Source organism: Myotis myotis, unplaced genomic scaffold (genome assembly GCF_014108235.1).
Source record: "Myotis myotis isolate mMyoMyo1 unplaced genomic scaffold, mMyoMyo1.p scaffold_m19_p_41, whole genome shotgun sequence".
Lineage (NCBI taxonomy): Eukaryota > Metazoa > Chordata > Mammalia > Chiroptera > Vespertilionidae > Myotis > Myotis myotis.
Window position 1 is genome coordinate 1,823,050 of NW_023416348.1, and position 22,717 is coordinate 1,845,766.

The 22,717-nt window shown below is 67.8% G+C and overlaps 1 protein-coding gene across 5 annotated transcripts in view; it reads left to right on the forward strand.

Annotated features, from left to right (window-relative positions):
- Positions 1–22,065, forward strand: part of MTA1 (metastasis associated 1) — a 30,681-nt gene extending 8,616 nt beyond the window's left edge. The window contains exons 2-22 of one of the 5 annotated variants that reach the window (XM_036306415.1): positions 3,527–3,594; positions 5,713–5,806; positions 7,406–7,453; positions 7,549–7,675; positions 7,783–7,846; positions 9,580–9,697; positions 10,980–11,082; positions 11,281–11,380; positions 12,694–12,882; positions 14,141–14,215; positions 14,949–15,007; positions 15,337–15,452; positions 15,674–15,825; positions 15,914–16,103; positions 16,791–16,880; positions 17,588–17,740; positions 17,922–17,957; positions 19,752–19,763; positions 21,019–21,050; positions 21,179–21,330; positions 21,415–22,065. In XM_036306415.1, coding sequence (XP_036162308.1) covers positions 3,527–3,594; positions 5,713–5,806; positions 7,406–7,453; positions 7,549–7,675; positions 7,783–7,846; positions 9,580–9,697; positions 10,980–11,082; positions 11,281–11,380; positions 12,694–12,882; positions 14,141–14,215; positions 14,949–15,007; positions 15,337–15,452; positions 15,674–15,825; positions 15,914–16,103; positions 16,791–16,880; positions 17,588–17,740; positions 17,922–17,957; positions 19,752–19,763; positions 21,019–21,050; positions 21,179–21,330; positions 21,415–21,565 — 2,129 coding nt within the window. In that variant the 3' untranslated portion in view covers positions 21,566–22,065. Of the gene's footprint in view, positions 1–3,526; positions 3,595–5,712; positions 5,807–7,405; positions 7,454–7,548; positions 7,676–7,782; positions 7,847–9,579; positions 9,698–10,979; positions 11,083–11,280; positions 11,381–12,693; positions 12,883–14,140; positions 14,216–14,948; positions 15,008–15,336; positions 15,453–15,673; positions 16,104–16,790; positions 16,881–17,587; positions 17,741–17,921; positions 17,958–19,751; positions 19,764–21,018; positions 21,051–21,178; positions 21,331–21,414 lie in introns of those variants that run through there. The other 4 variants (XM_036306416.1, XM_036306417.1, XR_004967191.1 and 1 more) reach the window with 4 other exon arrangements.
- Positions 22,066–22,717: the final 652 nt, after the last annotated feature.

The following is a 22,717-nucleotide window of genomic DNA, read 5'->3' on the forward strand; positions in this document are numbered from 1 at the left end:
AGAGAGAAACATCGATGTGAGAGAGACACATTGATTGGTTGCCTCCTGCAGGAGCCCTGACCAGGGCCTGGGACTGGAATCGAACCCGGGACCCTTCGGTCCACAGGCTGACGCTCTATCCACTGAGCCAAACCAGCGGGGGTATTTTTCTTTTCTTTTTTAAAACATATTTTTATTGACCTCAGAGAGGAAGGGAGAGGTAGAGAGAAATAGAAACATCAATGATGAGAGAGAATCATTGGTCGGCTGCCTCCTGCACACCCTCCACCAGGGTCCGAACCTGCAACCCGGGCATGTGCCCTCGACCAGAATCGAACCCGGGACCCTTCAGTCCACAGGTCGACTCTCTATCCACTGAGCCAAACCAGCCAGGGCAATAATAACATATTTTTAAAAATCAATGGGAAAAATAGCCTCAGGTGAGGATTAATAAAGTGAAAAATAAGAATAGTTTATGGTGGGGCAGGAGCAGGGTGGGATGGGGGCATCTGTAATACCCTCACAATAAATCAATGTAAATAAATAATCATTCGCAGAGCCTTTCGTCTGAATAAAATTCTGCTTGGCACGCACACACGCACGCACGCGCGCACACACAGCTGGACTGTTACCTGGAGGAAGGGAGAGAAACATGGATTGGCGCCGCCTCCTGCTGCCCCTCTCGCCGCGGATCGCACCGGCCGGCTGCGCCCAGGGCCAGGGCGGACGCTGGGTCTTGAATGACCGCTGGACCTTCGTGAAGTTGATGGGGGTGTTCCGTGTTCCTGGAGCAGCCGTGGCCGGCACTGCAGACACGTGCTGAGCGCACGCGTGGGAGGCACCGGTGGGGGCGGGGCGGCCTGCGGACCCGGAGCGTGTGTTCCTGCTGAGAGGCGGTGGGTGTTCCCCGAGGCCCCTCACCGCGTTCAAGTTTCCTGTGACCCCGTTTGCTTAGGAGTTTTTATCGGGAGCCCTGGCCCGCATGCTGAAGGTCACGGGTTTGATTCCCGATCAAGGGGACGCACCTGGGGTGCAGGTCGATCCCGGGCCCTGGTTGGGGTGGGAACAGAGGCAACCAGTCGATGTGTCCCTCCTCCTCCTCCTCCTCCTCCTCCTCCTCCTCCTCCTCCTCCTCCTCCTCCTCCTCCTCTTCCCTCCCTTCCATCTCTAAAAACCCATGGACAGAATATCCTTGGGCAAGGATTAACCAAAAAACCAAAACAACACAACATGCATTTTTGCTGTCAATCCCCCCTGAGGATGCTCCCAGTGATTTTTGGAGAGAGTTGAAGGTGTGGGCAGAGACAGGGATGTGAGAGTCGCCAGCCGAGGCACATGCCCAGAATTGAACCCAGGGCCCTCCCTTCAGTCCACGGGCCGACGCTCTCTCCACAACCAAACCAGCCGGGGCAAGAAAAAGAAAGTTTTTATCAGGAGCTAGAGGCCTGGTGCACAGATTCGTGCACCGGCGGGTCCCTCGGCCTGGCCTGCAGGGATCGGGCTGGAACCGGCTCTCCGACATCCCCCAAGGGGTCCCAGATTGCGAGAGGGCACAGGCCAGGCGGCGGGGCCGCCGGAGGGCTCCAGGGCGTGTCTGCCCGTCTCAGTCCCAATTGGCCCAGCAGCAGGCTAACCTACTAGTCCATCGGTTCTCAACCTGGGGGTGGCGACCCCTTTGGGGGTTGAACGACCCTTTCACAGGGGTCGCCTAAGACCATCGGAAATCACATATGTAATTACATATTGTTTTTGTGATGAATCACTATGCTTTCATTATGTCCAATTTGTAACAATGAAAATACATCCCGCATATCAGATACTTACATGACGATTCATAACAGGAGCAACATGACAGTGATGAAGTAGCAACAAAAATAACTTTATGGTCGGGTCACCACAGCATGAGGAGCCGTATGAAAGGGCCGCGGCGTCAGGAAGGTGGAGAACCGCTGTACTAGCGGGAGGGTCTGCCCCCTGGTGGTCAGTGCGTGTCATAGCGACTGGTGAAAGCTGGGGCACTCGCATATCAGGCTTATTCTGTGGGTTGTTGTAGAGGACGTGGGCGGCGCTGTCTTACCTCCTGCCCTTTGAGGCTGGTCGCTGTGCCCTGTGGACATGGCTCTCCGTGTTGGAGCAGCCTGGGTCCCACTGACCCAGTGGCTCTGCGGCTGGTGAGAGGGTGGGGGCCTGTGAGCCGCCCACCGGCAGCGGCTTTGGCGGGCGGCCTGCTGGGGACGGTCCCCTCTGCTTTCCGGAATGTTGAGCTGGAGTTGCTGGGATGCGCCCTCTGGGCCGAGGGTGCGCGCTCCGGGTGGCGTGGGGAGGTTTCGGTCCCTGCGGGTCGCCTGGTCTTCCCGCGGGAGCCTGGCCGTGCGTCTTTGAAGCGATGGCCCGTCTCGTCCGAGCTGCCGGGTTTGTGGGCACGAAGCCCTTTCTCGTGCCCTCGCCGCCTGCGGAGGCCGCGGGGTCTGCCAGCCCGTCCGGAGCCAGGGCCACGCTGGGCTCGCCGCAGGTCTGGCGGCTGGCCTGGGTCCCCGCTGTGGGGAGCGCGGGCGTGTTCCGTTCGGGGCAGTGTGGATCGTTATTTCGGGGTTACCTGGCTCTCTCTAGGTCCTTGGAGTGAAAGCTTTGGTGCTCGGTCGGGCTGAGACTTTATAAAACCACTTTACTGAGACCTGAGCTGCACGACGTGAAAGCCCACGGGTGAGCCCTGGGGCGCTCACCAGCTCCAGCTGCCCTGGGGCCCGAGGTCGGAAAGTCTCTGGCACCTAGACAGCCGCCCGCAGATCTGGGCGGGGAGCCCGTCTGCCCAGGAGCCGATCTTAGTGGCCCGGCAGGTGGGCCCAAGGTGTGTCCTCCAGGTGCACGTCCGCAGGTTCATGGTCACGGCTGGGGCCCCTCCACGGGGTCCAGGCAGCCCGCGGGGACATCGTGTGCTCAGGGCTGGGCTGGGCCTTCGTCGTTAGTTTGCCGAGTGGGGCCCGGTGTTGGCACTTGGGCGGATCGAGGCGTCACCCCGGTTCCAGCGAAGGTGAGCCTCTCACTCGGCCATTGGCTGTGAGCTGTGCGGGCGGGACCCGGGCCTACAGGATGGTGAGGGGCCTCGCCTGCTGCGGTGGCTGGGGGCCTTCACCTCCTCCCTTCCCTCCTGTTCCAGATCTGAGGGTGTGAGCCATGTGGGGGATAGGGCTCTGGAGTAGGGGGCTGTGACCTGGGGGGGTGGGGGCTGTGATGTGGGGGGTGGGGGCCGTGACCTGGGGGGGCTGTGACATGGGGGGGTGGGGGGCCGTGACCTGGGGGGTGGGGGCTGTGACCTGGGGGGGATGGGGGCTGTGACATGGGGGGGTGGGGGCTGTGACATGGGGGGGTAGGGGGCTGTGACATGGGGGTGGGGGCTGTGACATGGGGGGCTGTGACATGGGGGGTGGGGGGCCGTGACATGGGGGGGTGGGGGGCCGTGACCTGGGGGGTGGGGGCTGTGACATGGGGGGGATGCGGGCCGTGACTGGGGCCGTGCAGCAGGTGACGTTCTCTGTGCTGTTTGCAGACTACGTCTACTTCGAGAACTCCTCCAGCAACCCCTACCTGATCCGGAGGATCGAGGAGCTCAACAAGGTAGTGTGCGCACGTGTGTATGTTGTGTGTGCTGTGTGTGCACGTATGCGTGTGTGGGAATGAGTGTGTGCGTGGCCCGGCCCTGCGGGGAGGGGGTGCACCCTTCCCTGGGGCGACTCTCACCGATGAGACAGAAGCCGCCCCCGCCTCTGAGCCGAGTCGGGCGGGGACTGTCGGGCGGGGGCCTGGCCCCTGTCTGCCTGCCCGTCCCCCCAAACCACATCCCGAGGGGCACAGGCGCCCGGTCAGGGACAGGCAGGGACACCCGGGGAGCTGCACACGGGCGGGGTCCCGCAGGGGGGGCACGGGGTGGGGGGGCGGCAGCGTGGGGCCGGAGCAGCAGGAAGCCCCCCAGGGAGGTCCTGGAGGAAACCGGGGCGCCGGCCTCCCGCGGGACGGGGCTGACGGCGGGACGGCAGGCCCCCAGGATGCTGGGCTCTTGTCTTCTCCTCCGAACTTGGGTCGGACCCGGGTTGCATTTACATTGTGGTCCTGAGAGAACCGGATCTTCACAAACTAGAGAAACGGCTGTTTGGGAGGAAAAGGGAAGGAGGGGCTGAGGCCTGAGCGCGGGGACATCAGGCTGGGGCGCGGCCAGGCCCTGGGGGCGGGGAGGGGCCGCCGCCCGGGCAGAGCTCGGCCAGGCTGGCACCGGGCAGCTCCCAGACCCCTCCGGACGCCAGGAGAGGCCCTGAGAGGGCCGGGGGGGGGGGGGCCCGGGAGGAGAGGGGAGGAGGGGGGCCGCGGGCGGGCGGGCGGGCGAGCTCCCCAGGGGCCTGGGTGGCGGCCCTGCCCAGCAGCAGTCGCAGGAGACGCGTCCTGGAAGCAGAAGCCAGATTGCAGGAACCTTAGGCTTGAAGACGGGCTGTGCGGGCCTCAGCGAAGGACGAAAGCAGAGGAGACAGGCAGCCGACCCCATGGGCCGGGGACCCCACTCAGCCTGCTCCCCGGTCTCACTGGGCAGCGTGGGCGGCCTCAGGACCGGCCCGTGGAGCGCTGCCGCCCGCGCTGGCTCCCGGGGCTCAGGACGCAGGCGAGGGGCCCCCCCGGCCATCCCGCTGTCCCCGCGCCCGTGGGAGCCCAGCTCCGGGAGGGCCGAGGTGCGAGGACGGGCAGCGCACGGGAAGGAGCCGGAGGGCAGCTGCCATGTCTGGCCTCCTCGCCCGAGTGGGACAGGCGGGCCCTGCAGGTGCCCGGGCGCAGCTGGGGACGGGGACACGGGGCACATGGGGCCGAGTGCGTCACATAGAGGGAGCGCCTGGGGGGGTGCCCTCAGCCACCACCCCCCACACCGCCTCCCCCACCCCCACCCCCCGGCTCTGCGCGTCCCAGACGCTGGCGGCGGCAGGTGCTGGCAAAGCAGCCGGTTCGCGCTCCCCGGCGCTCGGGGCCCCCCTGCTGAGGCCGGTCTGTGGAGGAGACGCGGGCACACGCCCCCTCGCCACGGTGCGCTCCGCCCCCTCGCCACGGTGCGCTCCGCGTGGGGAGCGCTGTCGCGGGGACCCTGCGGGGTGGGGCTGTGGAGGGAGCCTGCGTTTTCATGAAAAACGTCCTCTGTTCCTGTCGGTCGGAAAAGCTCTGTCCTCCTGTGAGGTCACCTGCCCGGCGACCTGCCTCGCCCTCCGTGTTCCCTGTGCTGAGTGTCCACAGCGGCTCTGCCCGGCGCTGGGCGGGCGCCACGGGCCCCGGGCCGCCTCTCGGATCCCCCGCATCCCTGCCCGGTGCCTGGGGTGGTGCTGGGTGGACAGCTGCCAGCGGCCCCCCGTCCCTTGGCCCCCCGTCCCTCACCGGTCAGCGGCCCCCTGTCCCTTGCCGGCCCCCCGCCCCCCCCCCGTCCCTCACCGGCGCCTCGGAGCTGCCAGGGCAGGTGGATCCTCAGCCAGAAGGCAGAGCAGCTCTGGCTGACCCCTGGTCATGGCTGACCTTTCTGGCGGCCGGGGGTCAATCAGGCTCTGGCCCCTAGAAGGGCCTGCGGGAGGAACTCGGAAGCCAGGTCCCCTGGGGGGAGGAGAAGGGGGCGGGGGGAGGGGACGCAGGGGGCTGGGGGGGGAGGCGGGGGTCCGTGGAGGGAGGAGGGGGCAGAGCTGCCCGGTGACCCCGCCGCCCTTGCTGCTGCAGACGGCCAACGGGAACGTGGAGGCCAAGGTGGTGTGCTTCTACCGGAGGCGGGACATCTCCAGCACGCTCATCGCGCTGGCCGACAAGCACGCCAGTGAGTGCCCCTGCCCCCCCTGGACGGCCCCCTCCTTCGGCAGCTGTGGCCTGGGGTGCTGCGCGGCTGTCACCCCGGGTCCCGCAGTGTGTGGCCCAGGCGGCGGCGGGGGGGTCTCCCTGCGCATGCCCTTCCCCCGCCCACTCCAGAGAGCGGTCCCGGTCCGTGCTCGTCCCGGGGAGGGGAGTGTCACTGCCTGCAGGGGGGGGCCCTGGTGCAGGGGGGGCCCTGGTGCAGGGGAGTGGGGCCCTGGGTGCAGGGGGGGGCCCTGGTGCAGGGGGGTGGGGCCCTGGGTGCAGGGGGGGGCCCTGGTGCAGGGGAGTGGGGCCCTGGGTGCAGGGGGGTGCCCTGGTGCAGGGGGGGCCCTGGGTGCAGGGGGGTGGGGCCCTGGGTGCAGGGGGATGCAGGGGGGCCTTGGGTGGAAGTGGGGTTGGGGCCGCTCATGTTTATACTCATGGAGAGCCCTGCTCACTTGCTGAGTTTTATTTTTTTATTTTTAAATATATTTTTATTGATTTCAGAGAGGAAGGGAGAGGGAGAGGGAGATAGAAACATCAATGATGAGAGAGAATCATCGATCAGCTGCCTCCTGCATGTCCCCTACTGGGGATCGAGCCCACAACCCAGGCATGTGCCCCTGACCGGAATCGAACCCGGGACCCTCCAGTCCGCAGGCTGACGCTCTATCCACTGAGCCACACCAGCCAGGGCTCTCGGAGTGTTCTAGATGTTTACACTCACACCCACCTGACTCCAGGGACTTACCCGGCTCAGGGCCCGGCCACGACCTCGGACAGTGGGCCGGGCACCTGCTTCCCCCAGAGGCAGATCTGCCCTGGCCTCCGCGTGTCTCGGGCCCACACGTGCTGTGGGCGGGTTTCCTGGGGCCACCGTCTCCCAGGGACCCGGACGTGACTGTCCCTGGTCCCCGACACGGGGCGGGGCCACCTGGCCTTCGGCCTGCACGCGTGTCGCGAGTCCGTCGTGTCCCGGGGCTGCACGTGGTTACGGCCGGGACCCTGCCCGCAGCCGGTGGGAGGAGGCCCTGGGCTGGGCCTCGGTGCGGTTTGGTACCACCTTCCGTGGTCTCTGGCCACCGAGTGCCTGGCGGTGTCCCCGTGACGCAGGTGCCGCGCCCAGTGGGTGCTTGTGTGGCCCAGGGATGGGCAGGGCGGTGCGGAGGCCTGAGTGTGGGCACTGCCTGGGGCAGCCGCCTCCCCAGCCCCCGCCCGCCACCGACTGAGGGGGCTCTGGGATTCCCTGCGGCCACCACTGGGGGGCAGCAGAGGCCGGGGACCCAGGTCAAAGCCAGAGTCACCGCCAGCCCTGGGGGAGGGGCCACAGCTGGAAACCCGGCTCCACACCCCTCCTCCCACACCCCTCCTCCCACACCCCTCCTCCCACACCCCTCCTCGGGGGCCTGGGCCCGCAGGGTGGGGAGGGGCCGGCAGGCAGCCCTGCCTTGGCGTCCCACAGCCCCGCATCGTGCCCTCAGGGGCACCCCACCCCGGCCTTGTGTGCTGGGTGCCCACGCGGAGGCCTCCCTGTGCCCGCAGCCCGTGGGCAGCGCTAACCCTGCCCCACCTGTCTGTCCTCCAGCCCTGTCTGTCTGCTACAAAACCGGGTCCGGGGCTGACGGCGAGGAAGGTAGGGCCCTCGGCTGGGCTGGGCTGGGCTGGGCTGGGGGCTGCGGCCCCGCTGGTGCCGGACCAGGTGTGGGACCCGCTGACGCCCGGCTGCAGGGGAGATGGAGGAGGAGATGGAGAACCCCGAGATGGTGGACCTGCCCGAGAAGCTCAGGCACCAGCTGCGGCACCGGGAGCTGTTCCTCTCGCGGCAGCTGGAGTCGCTGCCCGCCACCCACATCAGGTAGCCGGGGGGGGGGGGGGGGGGGGGGGGGGGGGGGGGCCCGGGGGGGGGCACCAGGAGGGGGCAGGCACGGGCGGGCAGCCCTCCCGACACCCCTGTCTCCGCAGGGGGAAGTGCAGCGTCACTCTGCTCAACGAGACCGAGTCGCTCAAGTCCTACCTGGAGCGGGAGGTGAGGGCCACTGCGGGGGAGGGGGCTGCTTCTCCCAGGCTTGGGGCCCAGCCCTCCCCTCCCTGGCCCTGCAGCTCCCCTGTCTCGGGCAACCCCCACCCCCACCCCCGCTGCACCTCCACCTGAGGGCCTGGGGTGGGCAGGGCTGGGCCTGTGGTGACCGGAGCCCTGTTGCCCGGTGGCGAGAGGGCCTCTGAGTTTATAAAATCAAACACGTCAGCGCAGCTGTGGGCTCGGGCTGAGGGCCCAGCCTCGTCCCTCGGGCAGGAGCCGGGGCGCTTGTGTTGGAGGCTGCCCCCCTCCCCTCAGCGGGGCACAGCTGTCCCCGTGAGAGCTGCCCCTGGCAGGGCGGGTGCCAAGGCCCATGGGTCAGTGGCGGCCCAGAGGGCAGGTCACGTGCAGGGCAGCGCTGGGCACGTCCAGCCCCCACAGAGCCGGCCTCGCGGGGCTCCCTGGGCTTGGGGGGCGGTGACGGCGGATGGCGGAGACAGCGGTCCTGGGGGGCGGCCAGGGGCTGTGCCGGGGCCTGACGGGTCGCAGTCAGGAACCTGGGGAGCCGCCAGCAGGGACTGGCCGAGCCGAGTCCTGAGCCGCCGGCAGGCAGTCTGCAGCCGGTCCACAGGGGCCCGCGTGGCAGCTCTGGGTGACCTCTCGCCTATGGAGCCGGGCACGGCCGTGGGTGTGGGGCGCCCCCTCGTGGAGCCACAGGCCAAGGGCGGGGAGACTGCCGGGAGCAAGATGCGCTGTGCGTGTGCGGGGCCTAGCCGCATGGAGGCACCTGGGCTCAGGAAGCGGGGAGAGGGGTGCCCCGAGGCCCTGTGACTGGCAGCCTTCCCTGCTCACAGCCGGGCCCCCAGGCCAGGGTCACTCACATGTCCCCTCTCAGCCTGGGCTGGCGGTCCTGGGAAGCGGGGATCCTGGGGGGTGGGGGTCCTGGGGGGCGGGGGTCCTGGGAAGCGGGGGTTCTGGGGGGTGGGGGTCCTGGGGGTGGGGGTCCTGGGAAGCGGGGGTTCTGGGGGGTGGGGGTCCTGGGGGTGGGGGTCCTGGGGGGTGGGGTCCTGGGAAGCGGGGGTCCTGGGGGCGGGGGTCCTGGGGGGCGGGGGTCCTGGGGGCGGGGTCCTGGGGGCTGGGGTCTTGGTGGGCAGGGGCCTGTAGTGAACAGGACTCTGCCCAGAAGGGCGCTCGGGCCTCTGGGAGGCGTGACACCGAGGGGCTGGTTAATTTCGGGGGACAGCAGGGACTGGGAAAGCCCTCAGGGAGGGGAGGGGAGGCTGCAGGGTGGGCAGTGGGCAAGGAGCCGGGCCTGGCCGCCCGCTTGTGGCTCAGCCACAGGCACTTCCAGGGAGCACGGGGGTGGGCGCAGCGGTGTGGACGGCAGGCGGCTGCGTGTGCGCGGGGCAGCCAGAGGCGGGCGGGGCGGGCGGGCGGGCGGCGGCTGCACCCACAGCTCGGCTGCGTCCAGGGCGCTCTGTGACTTGGCGTGTGCGTCTCCTGTGACGACCGCAGGAAAAACAGCGTCTTCGCGTCGCCGTGCCCAGAACCTGTCAGACCCGCGGCCTGGGGTTTGGGCTGCTGTTTACGCTCCCAGGAGACCTCCCCACCTGCTGCAGGGGGAGGGCGCGCTCGGTGCCCGCCAGCCAGCCGCCACTCAGGGGCTGGCGTCGGTCGTCGCCGCTCCTCGCGGGGCTGAGCGAGGCCCAGGCCGGGTGCTCACGGCCGGCGCTGTCTTCCAGGACTTCTTCTTCTACTCCCTGGTCTACGACCCGCAGCAGAAGACGCTGCTGGCCGACAAGGGGGAGATTCGTGTGGGCAACCGGTACCAGGCGGACATCACGGACCTGCTGAGGGAAGGTGGGCGCCAGCGGGCTCGGGCGCGTCGGCCTATGAACCAGGAGGTGGCTGAGTCGGTTCCTGGTCAGGGCACCTGCCAGGATTGCAGGCTCATCCCCAGTGGAGGGCGTGCAGGAGGCAGCCGACCGTGATTCTCTCGTCGCTGATGTTCTCTCCCTCTCCCTCTCCCTTCCTCTCTCTGAAAAAACCAATAAAAACATGGAAAGGAAAGTGGTGGCCGCACACGGGCAGCCTGCGTCCCTCCTGCGGGCACCAGGCCGGGGCCCCTTTGAGCTGGGACAGGCCAAGCTCGGTCAAGGCCGCCTCCCACAGCCGCCTGCAGCCGGGGGGCTGGCCCCTCTGTTTCCCCGTCTCTGAAAATGGCTGCTGCTGTGGCCACCGTCACCTCCTCTCCCGTCACCCCCCCGGCTGTCGTTTCTGCCAGAGGAACATTTCCGTGTTGGCAGTGACATAGGACTGTTGGCTGAGCCCCGGGCGGCGCAGCAGGGACACCTGCTCGTATCGGAGCGTCTCCCACGCTGGGCCTGGCACCCTGGGGCCGGGTGCACACGCTGCCGGCCAGGTCCTGCCTGCCCATCCCCTGCCCGGGGCTCTCAGGACGGGCTTGCACTGTGTGACCCCGGGGTCTCTGCCTGCCCTCGGCCGGCTCCTCCCAATGGACATCCCAGCGAGGGTGCCCTTGGCGTCCACGGGAAGCTGCCCAGCCCTTCCTGAGTGACCTTTGTGAGGCCGCGGCCTCTCGTTTCCTCCCATGGCCGTGATGTCTCATTTCTGTGAGGTCTTGCCTCCCGCACACTTTTGCATGTGCCTCACACACGCACACCGACACACTTACATGTGCGCACATGCCACACACCTACACAGACAGGCACACACATACAGTCGTACATATACACTCACACATAGTCACACACAGACACACCCTGCACACATGTTCACACACATGCACATGGTCACGCTCATACACACACATGCTCTACACCTCTACACACACATGATTGCATGCACGTTCACGCGTGCACACACATGCCCTTCCTGATGGTTGGTGTGTCGTCTGCCTGCCATGTGGTCGGGTGTAGGAGTCGCTCAGCCAGGCTGACGGCAGGCGGTGTGGTGGCAGCGCCGTCCCTTCTGCCTCACACACACGGGTCTGTGTCCCGTGTGGTCAGGCTGTGCCACCTCCCGTCACGTGGTCCCCACGGGGCAGGCAGGCCTCGGCCCCAGAAGGCATCGGGCAGCCCCGGTCTCCTCGCAGCATGGTCTCAGGCGCTTCTTCCCGCAGGCGAGGAGGACGGCCGCGACCAGTCCAAGCTGGAGACCAAGGTGTGGGAGGCCCACAACCCGCTCGTGGACAAGCAGATCGACCAGTTCCTGGTGGTGGCCCGGTGAGCGCGCTGCCCGGCCCCGGGCGGGTGGGCGGGGGTCTGTCCCGCAGGGGCCCCCGTGCGAGGGCGTCTCCAGTGGGTGCCACTCCTTCCTGTCCCTGGGCCACTCCTGTGCCAGCCGTTGTGCCCAGGTTGTCCTGGCGCCGTCCTGCCAGCCGGCCCGCCAGCCGGCCCGGGGTCAGCTCTCTCCTCCCCCAGCTCCGTGGGCACCTTCGCCCGGGCCCTCGACTGCAGCAGCTCCGTCCGGCAGCCCAGCCTGCACATGAGCGCCGCGGCCGCCTCGCGGGACATCACCCTGGTGAGTGCGCTCCGGCGGGCAGCTGAGGCCAGGCACCACCACCCAGGGCACCTGCAGGCCAGCACCCGCCGTGGGAGGGGCCCCTGCCCGGGGCCCACACGTCCTCACACCTGGTCCCTCGCTCACATCCACATGTACACACGCACACTTACACATACACACTCACACACAGACACATACAAGCATTCACACACTCACACACACACATGCACACTCGCACATACACACTCACACAGAGACACATACAGACATTCACACATACACATACCCACACATGCACACTCACACACACACGGACACAGACATCCACACAGACACACGTGCACACTCATACACACTTGCGTGCACACACTCGCGCGTGCATGCAGACACATTCACACTCACACACACGCACTCACACACACACACACACACAGACACAGACATTCACAGACACACATGCACACTCACACATACACACTGGCGCGCGCGCACACACTCGCGCACGTGCACACAGACACACAGACATTCACACTCACACAGACACATGCATATTTGCACACACTCGCACGTACTCACATACACAGACACACTTGCACACACGCACAAACACACACAGACACAGAGACATTCACACGCACATGCACACACAGACACAGATACTCTCACACAGACACACTCATGCACACACAGACACACAGAGACACACATGCACACACAGACATACCCATAGACACACACGTGCACACTCATACAGACGCACACATGCACACACTCAATCACACACTTACCCACATGCACACTCACGCACATACACACAGAGACATTCACACACACACACACAAAGACAGACGCATGCACACTCACTCATACTCGCACACACTCACACATGCACAGACATACACACACATGCACGCTCACACTTATGCTCACACTTACACAGACACACATGCACGCTCACACAGACATACAGACTCACTCTCACATAGACTCACACACACACCCTCCCACCAGTGGACATGACAGCTCTCTGCCCCCCACCCCATGGCTGTAGCATCTGCCCTGCCCGGGTGCTCTCTCCCTGGAGTCATTGCACCAGCTGGGGGAGGGGTGTGGCAGCGAGAATTAGGTCCATCGCCCACCGGGGCTCCCCATGCTGGTGTGACCCCCCGCCCAGGGCTGGCCAGCCCATCCCCACCCTCATCACTGCCCGCTCACTCCTGAGCCCCCCCAGGGCTCTCTCCTTGTCTTCTGTCGGGGGGGGGTCCCCGTGGGTCCTTGGGTGGGCACAGGGGTGTGGGAGGCCCGGCGAGTGACCCTGCGTCTCGCCGCAGTTCCACGCCATGGACACGCTGCACAGGAGCGTGTACGACGTCGCCAAGGCCATCTCGGCGCTGGTGCCGCAGGGCGGGCCCGTGCTGTGCCGGGACGAGATGGAGGAGTGGTCGGCCTCGGAGGCCAGCCTGTTCGAGGAGGCGCTGGAGAAGTACGGGAAGGACTTCACCGACATCCAGCAGGACTTCGTGAGTGCACTCAGCCCCGCAGGCGCGTCCCTGCTGTCACGGCTCCTCGCGCGCCCGGGGCGAGGGTCAGGGCTGGGTGTCACAGTCCTCACCATCTTTCTCTTTTTTAGTAGATTTTTATTGATCTCAGAGAGGGAGGGAGAGGGAAAGAGATAGAAGCATCAGTGATGAGAGAGGACCATGGATCGGCTGCCTCCTGCACGCCCCACACTGGGGATCGAGCCTACTATCCGGGCCTGTGCCCTGACCCGGAATCGAACCCGGGACCTCCTGGTTCCTAGGTCGATCGACGCTCAGCCCCTGAGCCACGCCGGCCGGGCTGCTTGTTGTTTTTAACCAGCTGACCTCCCCTTGCTGTGTCCTCCACATGTGTCCCTTCAGGGTGTGTACCCGGGAGCATGGGGCTTGTCCTCACGTGGGCCAGCACCCTCGGGCCCTCCCGCCCCGTCTCCTGAAACACTTGCCCTCAGAAAGGAGGACGAGGGGCCTGGGGTCGCTCTCGGCTGTGTCTGTGCGGGGGGAGGGGGGGTGACCAGGAGCCCATGGGTGGCAGGCGGCCCATCCCGAGGGCCAGAGGCAGGGGAACGACCAAGGGGGCGGCGGGGCCGCAGCCCAGAGAGGGCGGCACGGGCGGGCCAGGAGCGTGGCGGGCACGTGGCTGACGTCCACGTCTCGGACGGCCCGCGAGGTAGACGCGACTAGAACGCTGAGCCAAGTGAGCAGCACCTGTCGGGCCACAAGCAGAGTTAGAGGGGCGGCCGGCTCGCACGGGGCGGAGGGCTCGGCCAGAGCAGGGTGTGCGGGGCGAGCGGCAGCCTCGGGGGCCGGGCCGTGGCACCCCGTCCTGCAGACACGCCGATCCCCTGTGACAGGTCCGGTGGCACCATGCAGGCGGGTCTGAGCCTCGCTCTGAGGCGGCAGTCGGAGCTGAGTCGGGGCCCAGGCCTGGTGCCCTGCGTGGTCACAGGGCCTGGCCTGTGATGGCGCCACGAGCCCGGGCACCAGGCGTTCCGGGGAGAAGCTCTGGGCGCCCGGCGTGAGCTGAGCGCGGGCGCACGGCGCGTTCAGCAGTTGCGTTGGCGAAGCTGCACGCTCACCAGCGGGATGTGGGTCTGACGTCCTCGGCCAGGAGCTGGCCCAGGGGTCGGGGCTCAGGCAGAGCCATGACCTAGAGGAGAAGTGTGTTTAGAAATGGGGGGCTGCTCCCGGCGGTGTCCTGGGGCGCACGGGGCCTCCTCAAGTGCCCTTCTCTCCCCAGCTGCCCTGGAAGTCACTTACCAGCATCATCGAGTATTACTACATGTGGAAGACCACCGACAGATATGTGCAGCAGGTGGGCTGGGGGCCACGGACAGACACATGCACAGGTGGGCTGGGGGACCACGGACAGACACATGCACAGGTGGGCTGGGGACCACGGACAGACACGTGCACAGGTGGGCTGGCGGACCTCGGACAGACACGTGCACAGGTGGGCTGGGGGACCACGGACAGACGCGTGCACAGGTGGGCTGGGGACCTCGGACAGACGCGTGCACAGGTGGGCTGGGGGACCACGGACAGACGCGTGCACAGGTGGGCTGGGGACCTCGGACAGACACGTGCACAGGTGGGCTGGGGGACCTCGGACAGACGCGTGCACAGGTGGGCTGGGGGACCACGGACAGACGCGTGCACAGGTGGGCTGGGGACCTCGGACAGACACGGCACAGGTGGGCTGGGGACCACGGACAGACGCGTGCACAGGTGGGCTGGGGACCTCGGACAGACACGTGCACAGGTGGGCTGGGGGACCACGGACAGACGCGTGCACAGGTGGGCTGGGGACCTCGGACAGACGCGTGCACAGGTGGGCTGGGGGACCTCGGACAGGCACGTGCACAGGTGGGCTGGGGACCTCGGACATAAGCATCCCAGGGCACCATGGTTCCGTGTGGCAGAACCTGAGGGGCTCTGGGGTGACCCCCACAAGGCAGGCAGTGGGGGTGACACCGGAGCTCCGCTCCCTCCGGGCAGCACCTCGCTGGCCGCCTGCTGGCCTCACTGACGCTCTGTTTTGTTTTAAGAAACGCTTGAAAGCCGCCGAAGCAGAGAGCAAGTTAAAGCAAGTTTATATCCCCAACTAGTAAGTGCTCGGCCCCCGCCCCGCCCTCGGCCGGGTGGGCACAGGGGGGCCGTCGAGGGCCCAGGTGCCTGGTGGGGGTGGCCCCGCCCTGGCTCTCCCTCGGCCTCCCAGGTGGCACGCTGCCCAGGCCGGGTCCACCTCCAGGCTGAGCCGAGCGCCAGGCCGGCAGAGCTGGCGTGTAGACCAGGGCCTGAGCCTCCACGGAGCCCTTCAGGACGCGGGCGAGAAAGCTCGCACCCGGACCAGAGGATGGGCGGCGCCGGGGAGCCCGGCCCCGAGGAGCTGCGCCCTGACGGCGGCGCCCGCGCCCCCTCTCTTCCTCCCCTAAGTAACAAGCCAAACCCGAACCAGATCAGCGTGAACAACGTCAAGGCGGGCGTGGTGAACGGCGCGGGGGCTCCAGGCCAGACCCCCGGGGCCGGCCGGGCCTGCGAGAGCTGTTACAGTAAGTCCCGGCCGGCGAGCCCCGCCTCCGCAGGACGCCCGCCCCGCCCCGTCGGACCGAGCCGGCCTGGGGGCGGGGGCTGCACGCCGCCAGGGAGCCCTCCGCCCGGGGACGCGGGGACACGCAGGCGCGGTGCGGCGGGCGGGCGGCCGCGGTGTGGTGCCCTCTGCCGTCACTGGTTCTGCTTAAGGATCCGTCTATTTCAACTTTGTTGTCCGTAGCCGCCCAGTCTTACCAGTGGTATTCTTGGGGTCCCCCTAACATGCAGTGTCGCCTCTGCGCGTCTTGTTGGACGTATTGGAAGAAATACGGTGGCTTGAAAATGCCAACCCGCTTAGACGGAGAGAGGCCGGGACCAAACCGCAGCAACATGGTAAGTGGGCCCCTCCCCGCCCCGCGCGCGCCGGGCGGCCGGCCCGCGGTCATGGCGCTGTGTCGGGGCGGCGCGCCCCCTTCCGCAGAGCCCCCACGGCATCCCAGCCCGGAGCAGCGGGAGCCCCAAGTTCGCCATGAAGACGCGGCAGGCCTTCTACCTGCACACCACCAAGCTCACGCGCATCGCCCGCCGCCTGTGCCGAGAGATCCTGCGCCCCTGGCACGCCGCCCGGCACCCCTGCCTGCCCATCAACAGCGCGGCCATCAAGGCCGAGTGTGAGTGCGCCCGCCGGCTCTGCCCACCCTGCAGGAGGGGGTGCGCGCAGGAGGGGCGTGTGTGTGTGTGTGTGTGTGTGTGTGTGCAGGAGGGTGTGTGTGTGTTTGCGTGCAGGAGGGGCGTGTGTGTGTGTGCAGGAGGGTGTGTGTGTGTTTGCGTGCAGGAGAGGTGTGTGTGTGCAGGAGGGGTGTGTGTGTGTGTGCAGGGGTGTGTGTATAGGAGGGTGTGGGTGCAGGGGTGTGTGCAGGAGGGTGTGTGTGTGTGTGCAAGGGTGTGTGTATAGGAGGGTGTGTGTGCCGAAGGGTGTGCAGGAGGGTGTGTGTATAGGAGGGTGTGTTTGTGTGCAGGAGGGTGTGTGTGTGCAGGGGTGTGTGTGCAGGAGGGTGTGTGTGTGCAGGGGTGTGCGTGCAGGAGGGTGTGTGTGTGTGTGCAAGGGTGTGTGTATAGGAGGGTGTGTGTGCCGAAGGGTGTGCAGGAGGGTGTGTGTATAGGAGGGTGTGTTTGTGTGCAGGAGGGTGTGCAGGGGTGTGTGTGCAGGACGGTGTGTGTGTGCAGGGGTGTGTGCAGGGGTGTGTGTGTGTGCAGAGGGGTGTGGGCGGGGTGTGCTGTCCTAAGCACGCTCACACGCACACACACACACACACACACACACACCCCGCATGGCGCCCACACTGCTGGCCCCACAGGCACGGCTCGGCTGCCTGAAGCCTCGCAGAGCCCGCTGGTGCTGAAGCAGGCCGTGCGGAAGCCCCTGGAAGCCGTGCTCCGGTATCTTGGTGAGCCTGCCCTGCACCCCCCTTCCCCTCCCCCAGCTGCTCCTGGGTGCCCGAGCCAGGGTGGCATCTTCTGTGGCCGCCTAGGGGAGGAGGTCCCCGAGGGCAGGCGTGCTGGGTGGGGTATGTGCAGCTGCACAGGGAGGGCCTTCCTGGCCTGGGGACCCCGAGCACCTCAGCCGGCGCCTCCGTCCAGCTTCGTGCCCACAGGGGGCCGGGCCAGGGCCTCAGGGGGCGGCAGGGCTCGCGCTTGGCCGGCTCGGGGGCCCCTGAGTCAGTGGAGGTGACTTTCTGCCCATGAAGGACATTCCGGAGCGGTGAGCTAAGTGCCCACTCAGGCCGAGTGGCTTGGCACCGTGGCTCTCTGGGGTTGTGGCCCTGCCCGGCCTCGCCCATCCTGTGGGAGGAGGCAGCTCCTGAGAGTCGGCAGTTGGGGGGGCACGTCCTGGGCCCGGCCTTGGGGCCATTAATTCATCCTCTGGCCGGCGGCCAGCCCACTGCCAGCAGCCCCGGTGGCCTGGATGCGGAGGCCTCTGACGGGCCTGCTGGCTTATGTCTCTGTCTGCAGTCCGTGCTCCTGGCCCTGGTCCGCCAGTCGGCTGGGCTGGGGTGCGGGGACCGGCCTGGATGTGGGTGTGGTGGTGGGTCCTCCCCATGGGCATGGCCCAGCCGTCCCCACCTTCACACGCTTCCTGCTGTCGCTCCCACAGAGACCCACCCCCGCCCCCCCCAGCCCCACCCTGTGAAGAGCGTGTCTGGGGTGCTCAGCGGCCTCACCCCCGCCAAGTCGGCCCCCGTCATCAACAACGGCTCGCCCACCATCCTGGGCAAGAGGAGCTACGAGCAGCACAACGGCGTGGACGGTGAGTCCCGCGGGCGGCCAGCGTGGCCAGCGGGCCTGGGGGCGTGGCCAGCGGGCCTGGGGGCGTGGCCAGCGGGCCTGGGGGCGCGGCCAGCGCAGCCTGCAGCCCAGCCCCGCCTGTGCCCTGCCCGCCGCTGACCGTGCTCTCTCTCCCTCTCTCCCCTGCCGTCGGGCGCTGCCAGGCAACATGAAGAAGCGCCTCTTGATGCCCAGTAGGGGTAAGGCCTGGTGGCCGCTGCGCGGAGCTGTGTGTCTGCTCGCGTGGTGGCGTGGCCGGGGCTCAGGGCACGTCCGTGGGGCAGTCCACGTGGGCCAGGCCGCGGCGCCCCCACTTTACTTGCCACTTGGCAAAGAGCTCAGTGCTTCAGGGCTTCAGCGGCCCAGGTGCCCACTCCGGGCCCAGGGCCTCTGCCCTCGGGCCATCCCTCCTCCAGCCGGCGCCTGGTCCAGGGACTGTCCTCGCGCGTCGCCCTGGCGCCCCGCTGCCCGCTGCGCTGTCTGCATCGCACTGTGACTGCCGCATGCCCTCAGCCTCTGCTCTCGTGGTCGCCGTGTTGTGCCTGCAGCTCGCGTGCGCCCTGCCTGGGGGGGTGATGGACGGAGCTGTGGGTGTGGTTGGCGTGGCCAGGGAGGGCTGCCAGGCTCAGGTGGGCACCGGGGCTCAGTGCCCTCAGGGGAAGGGGACTGAGCTTGGGGACGGGAAGAAGGCCGCGTGGGGTCCTCTCACCATGCGTGGGGTTGGCAGTGGCTTCAGGAGGGGCTCTTGGAGGTCCAGGTCCTGCCTGCGGGCTCTAGGCCCTTCCTTTGCCCCTCAGTTGGAGGAGGGCATCAAGGGCTGTGGGGCCGTCAGCCTGGGCTGGGGACACCTGCCCTGGGGAGCGGGCCAGCCCAGGTCGGGTCGGCCCGCAGCAGCAGCCACACAGGGTGGACGGAGCCACGAGGAAAGGGAGGATTCGGGGAACGTGTCCTGAGCTCCTGCCAGCCCCTGGGATGGGCAGTCAATGGCACCCTGGCACCTTGGGCCGGCCTGGCTGGAGGGCGGCTGGTGCTCTGGGGGCCAGCCAGGCAGTGGGGGGGACCAGGCTCAGCACTGTGGGGTGTGGGGCGTGGGCCTGGCGGGGCTGGCGTGGGGGCCGCCAGCCAGCCGTCTCCTGGGCACACCTCCCCACTGCACCTGGGAGCCCCAGCGGGCATGCCCTGTGGGGTCGCCGCCCTGGCCCCCCAGTGCCCCTGTGGCTCGAGGGACCCCGGGACCCCGGGGAAGCCCGCAGCGCGGGCGCAGGGGCCGTCAGCAGGCGCCCTGGGCTTCGGGCTCCTTTCATGAAAGCGATTAACACGCAGGCGCGTGGAGTCCGTGTGCACTTGTGGGTTTTTCCAAAATGGGGTGCTTCCGTGTCGTCTGTCGAGCGTGTGGTCCTGAGCGCTGGGCAGGGCCAGCCCCACCTGGGACCTTCACTCACTCACTCCTGCCCCTCACTCTGCGCCCGCCTCCCCGCCTCCCCGCCTCCCCGCCTCCCCGCCTCCCCCGGGCACGCCCCCGCCTCCCCGCCTCCCCGCCTCCCCGCCTCCCCCGGGCACGCGCCCGCCTCCCCGCCTCCCCGCCTCCCCCGGGCACGCGCCCGCCTCCCCGCCTCCCCGCCTCCCCCGGGCACACGCCCGCCTCCCCGCCTCCCCCGGGCACGCGCCCGCCTCCCCGCCTCCCCCGGGCACGCGCCCGCCTCCCCGCCTCCCCGCCTCCCCCGGGCACGCGCCCTCCTCCCCTCCTCCCCGCCTCCCCGCCTCCCCCGGGCACGCGCCCTCCTCCCCTCCTCCCCGCCTCCCCCGGGCACGCGCCCGCCTCCCCGCCTCCCCCGGGCACGCGCCCGCCTCCCCTCCTCCCCGCCTCCCCGCCTCCCCGCCTCCCCCGGGCACGCGCCCTCCTCCCCTCCTCCCCGCCTCCCCGCCTCCCCCGGGCACGCGCCCGCGCTAACGCTCCGTGTTTTCTTCTCTCCGCAACCCGGCCCTTTTGGTAGGCACTTACCTGGGTAAGTAGCGCCGGGGCCCCGCTCTCACGTGGGCGCACTCACACGTGGACACGGTCACACAGGGACATTCATACACACGGACACATGGGCGCACTCACACGTGGACACGGTCACACAGGGACATTCATACACACGGACACATGGGCACACTCACACGGACACACACAGACATTCATACACATGCACACGCTCACACAGACACGCTCACACACACACACACTGACACTCATACACGGACACGCTCACACACACACACACTGACACTCATACACGGACACGCTCACACACACACACACTGACACTCATGCAGGGACACGCATGGGCACGCTCACACACGGGAGCGCTCACACACGGGAGCGCTCACACACGGGAGCGCTCACACACACACACACTGACACTCATACACGGACACGCTCACACACACACACACTGACACTCATGCAGGGACACGCTCACACACACACACACTGACACTCATGCAGGGACACGCATGGGCACCCTCACACACGGACACGCTCACACACACACACACTGACACTCATGCAGGGACACGCATGGGCACGCTCACACACGGGTACGCTCACACACACACACACTGACACTCATGCAGGGACACGCATGGGCACGCTCACACACGGGTACGCTCACACACACACACACTGACACTCATGCAGGGACACGCATGGGCACGCTCACACACGGGAGCGCTCACACACGGGAGCGCTCACACACACACACACACGCCCTCACATGGGCACAGGGAGGTGGTGTGGCCCTGACTTGGCTCAGGTTCTCACCAACATGCATGTGCAGCCGGGCCTCGGTGCAGCCGGGCCGGCGCCTGTCCTGACTCCTGGCGGGAGCTCGCGGCGCCAGCCCCCCAGCCTGGGGTCCGTGAGGGCAGCCGGCCACCTGGGGTCTGAGCATGCTGGCCGAGGAGTGGCCATCTGTGAGGGCAGCTGTGCTGGGCGGGCCCGGTCACAGTAGCCAGGCCTCCTCTGCCAGCTGAGTCAGCGGCGCGGCCTGCGTGTGGGCCGGGGCTATGGTTCTGAGGCTGACGCCCTCGGAGCCCGGGAGCTGGGGGGCCGCTGGCTGGGCCAGACCCAGGGCAGCTGAGGCGCCTGTCCCAGGCCCCGCTGGGTGTGGGCTGTCGGGGGGCGGGGGGGGGGGCCCTGGTGGCCTCTCCACAGGCAGGCCGAGGGTGCCCAGAGTGTGAGTGCACCACGTGCCTCATGTTCTGTCCCCCTCTTGTCAGGCCTGACGAACCACGGACAGACCAGGCACATGGTAAGAGGAGGGCACACGTGTGCTCATGGCCCTGGGCTTGGGGAGGAGGTCCAGTGGGACCCGTGGAGGGCAGGCAGGGGGTGCAGGGTGGAGGCCCAGGGACACCCCTCACACCTCCCCTTGGCCAGGGACCAAGCCGGAACCTCCTGCTCAATGGGAAGTCATACCCCACCAAAGTGCGCCTCATCCGGGGGGGCTCCCTGCCCCCCGTGAAGCGGCGGCGGATGAACTGGATCGACGCCCCTGACGACGTGTTCTACATGGCCACCGAGGAGACCAGGTGGGGCCCCGGCCACACGGGCGGAGGCGGGGGGTTGGGGGGGTAGGCATGCGTCCTCCTCACGCGGGTGCTCTGCACTCACAGGAAAATCCGCAAGCTGCTCTCGTCCTCGGAGACCAAGCGCGCGGCCCGCAGGCCCTACAAGCCCATCGCCTTGCGCCAGAGCCAGGCCCTGCCGCTGCGGCCGCCCCCGCCCGCGCCCGTCAACGACGAGCCCATCGTCATTGAGGACTAGCCGCCCTGCCCGCCGCGCCCGGCGCCAACCACGGCCCGCCCTGCCCGCCGCGCCCGGCGCCGACCACGGCCCACCCCGCCTGCGCCCACCGCCCGCCCGGTTTTGGTAGTGCCCTCCCGCCCCCACCCGCAGAGAAGGCGCCCGCCCCGCGGGGCACTGCCCGGCCGCGTGGGGGCGACGCTGACTCCCGGCGGCGGGCGCCGATCTTAGCTTTGTGTTCCTTTTCGGCCGGAGCGGAGCGAGGGGCCGCCCAGCGCCCACACCACCCCGTGGGGCCCGGCGGCCGGAGTCCTGTTGTGTTCTGTTGAAGGTGCCGTTTTAAATTTTATTTTTATTACTTTTTTGTAGATGAACTTAAGCTCTGTACCTTACACCTGGAACGTCAGGGCCGGCGCAGCCGGCGGCCGAGCTGCCTGGCGGGCCGCCCCTTGTCTTTTCAAGTAATTTTCATATTAAAAAAAACAAAGGAAAAAAAACTCATAAAAAAGAAAAAAAACAAGTAGGCCTTCTTATGTCTTTTGTCTCTATTCCGCTCCCTGTCCGAGCCCCAGCCCCCACCCCCACCCCCACCCCGGCACCTCGGAGGAGCCGGCCCAGGAGGGACAGGCCGGGCGGGGGGTGGGGGGGGACAGGCCGGGCGGGGCCTGCTGGCCGGGCGGGTCACCCGGTGCGCTGTGGGTGGCTCTAGGCCCAGAGGACCACCCCCCCCAGGAGCCCCGGGGAGCAGCATGTGGCCCTTGGCTTTCCTGGCCTCCCTCCCTCACCTCGGCCCACACCTGCCTCCTTCAGGGCCTGGCCCAGCCCACCACCCTCCCGAGGGGCTGGGAAGAGGGCCGGTGGGGCTCCGGGCCCTCACGGCGGAGTGGACACTGTCTGAGGCAGGGTGGGTGGCCAGGGCCCCATCCACCGTGGCCGTGGGGCAGCCAGCACAGCTGGGGTGGCCGGCCCGCCGTCCTGCTCCTGGCAGAGCCCTGCCCAGCTGTCGCCACGGAGCCGGGGCCACCCCAGCGGGTGTGGTTTCCTCATGGGAATTCACTCAGATTTCAGCAAGGGCGTCTCAGAAACCCTACCTTGGGCATCCCCCGCACCCACCCACCTGCGGCCGCCAGCCCAGCCCGGAGGGGGCTGAGGGAGGGACACAGACGGACTCCC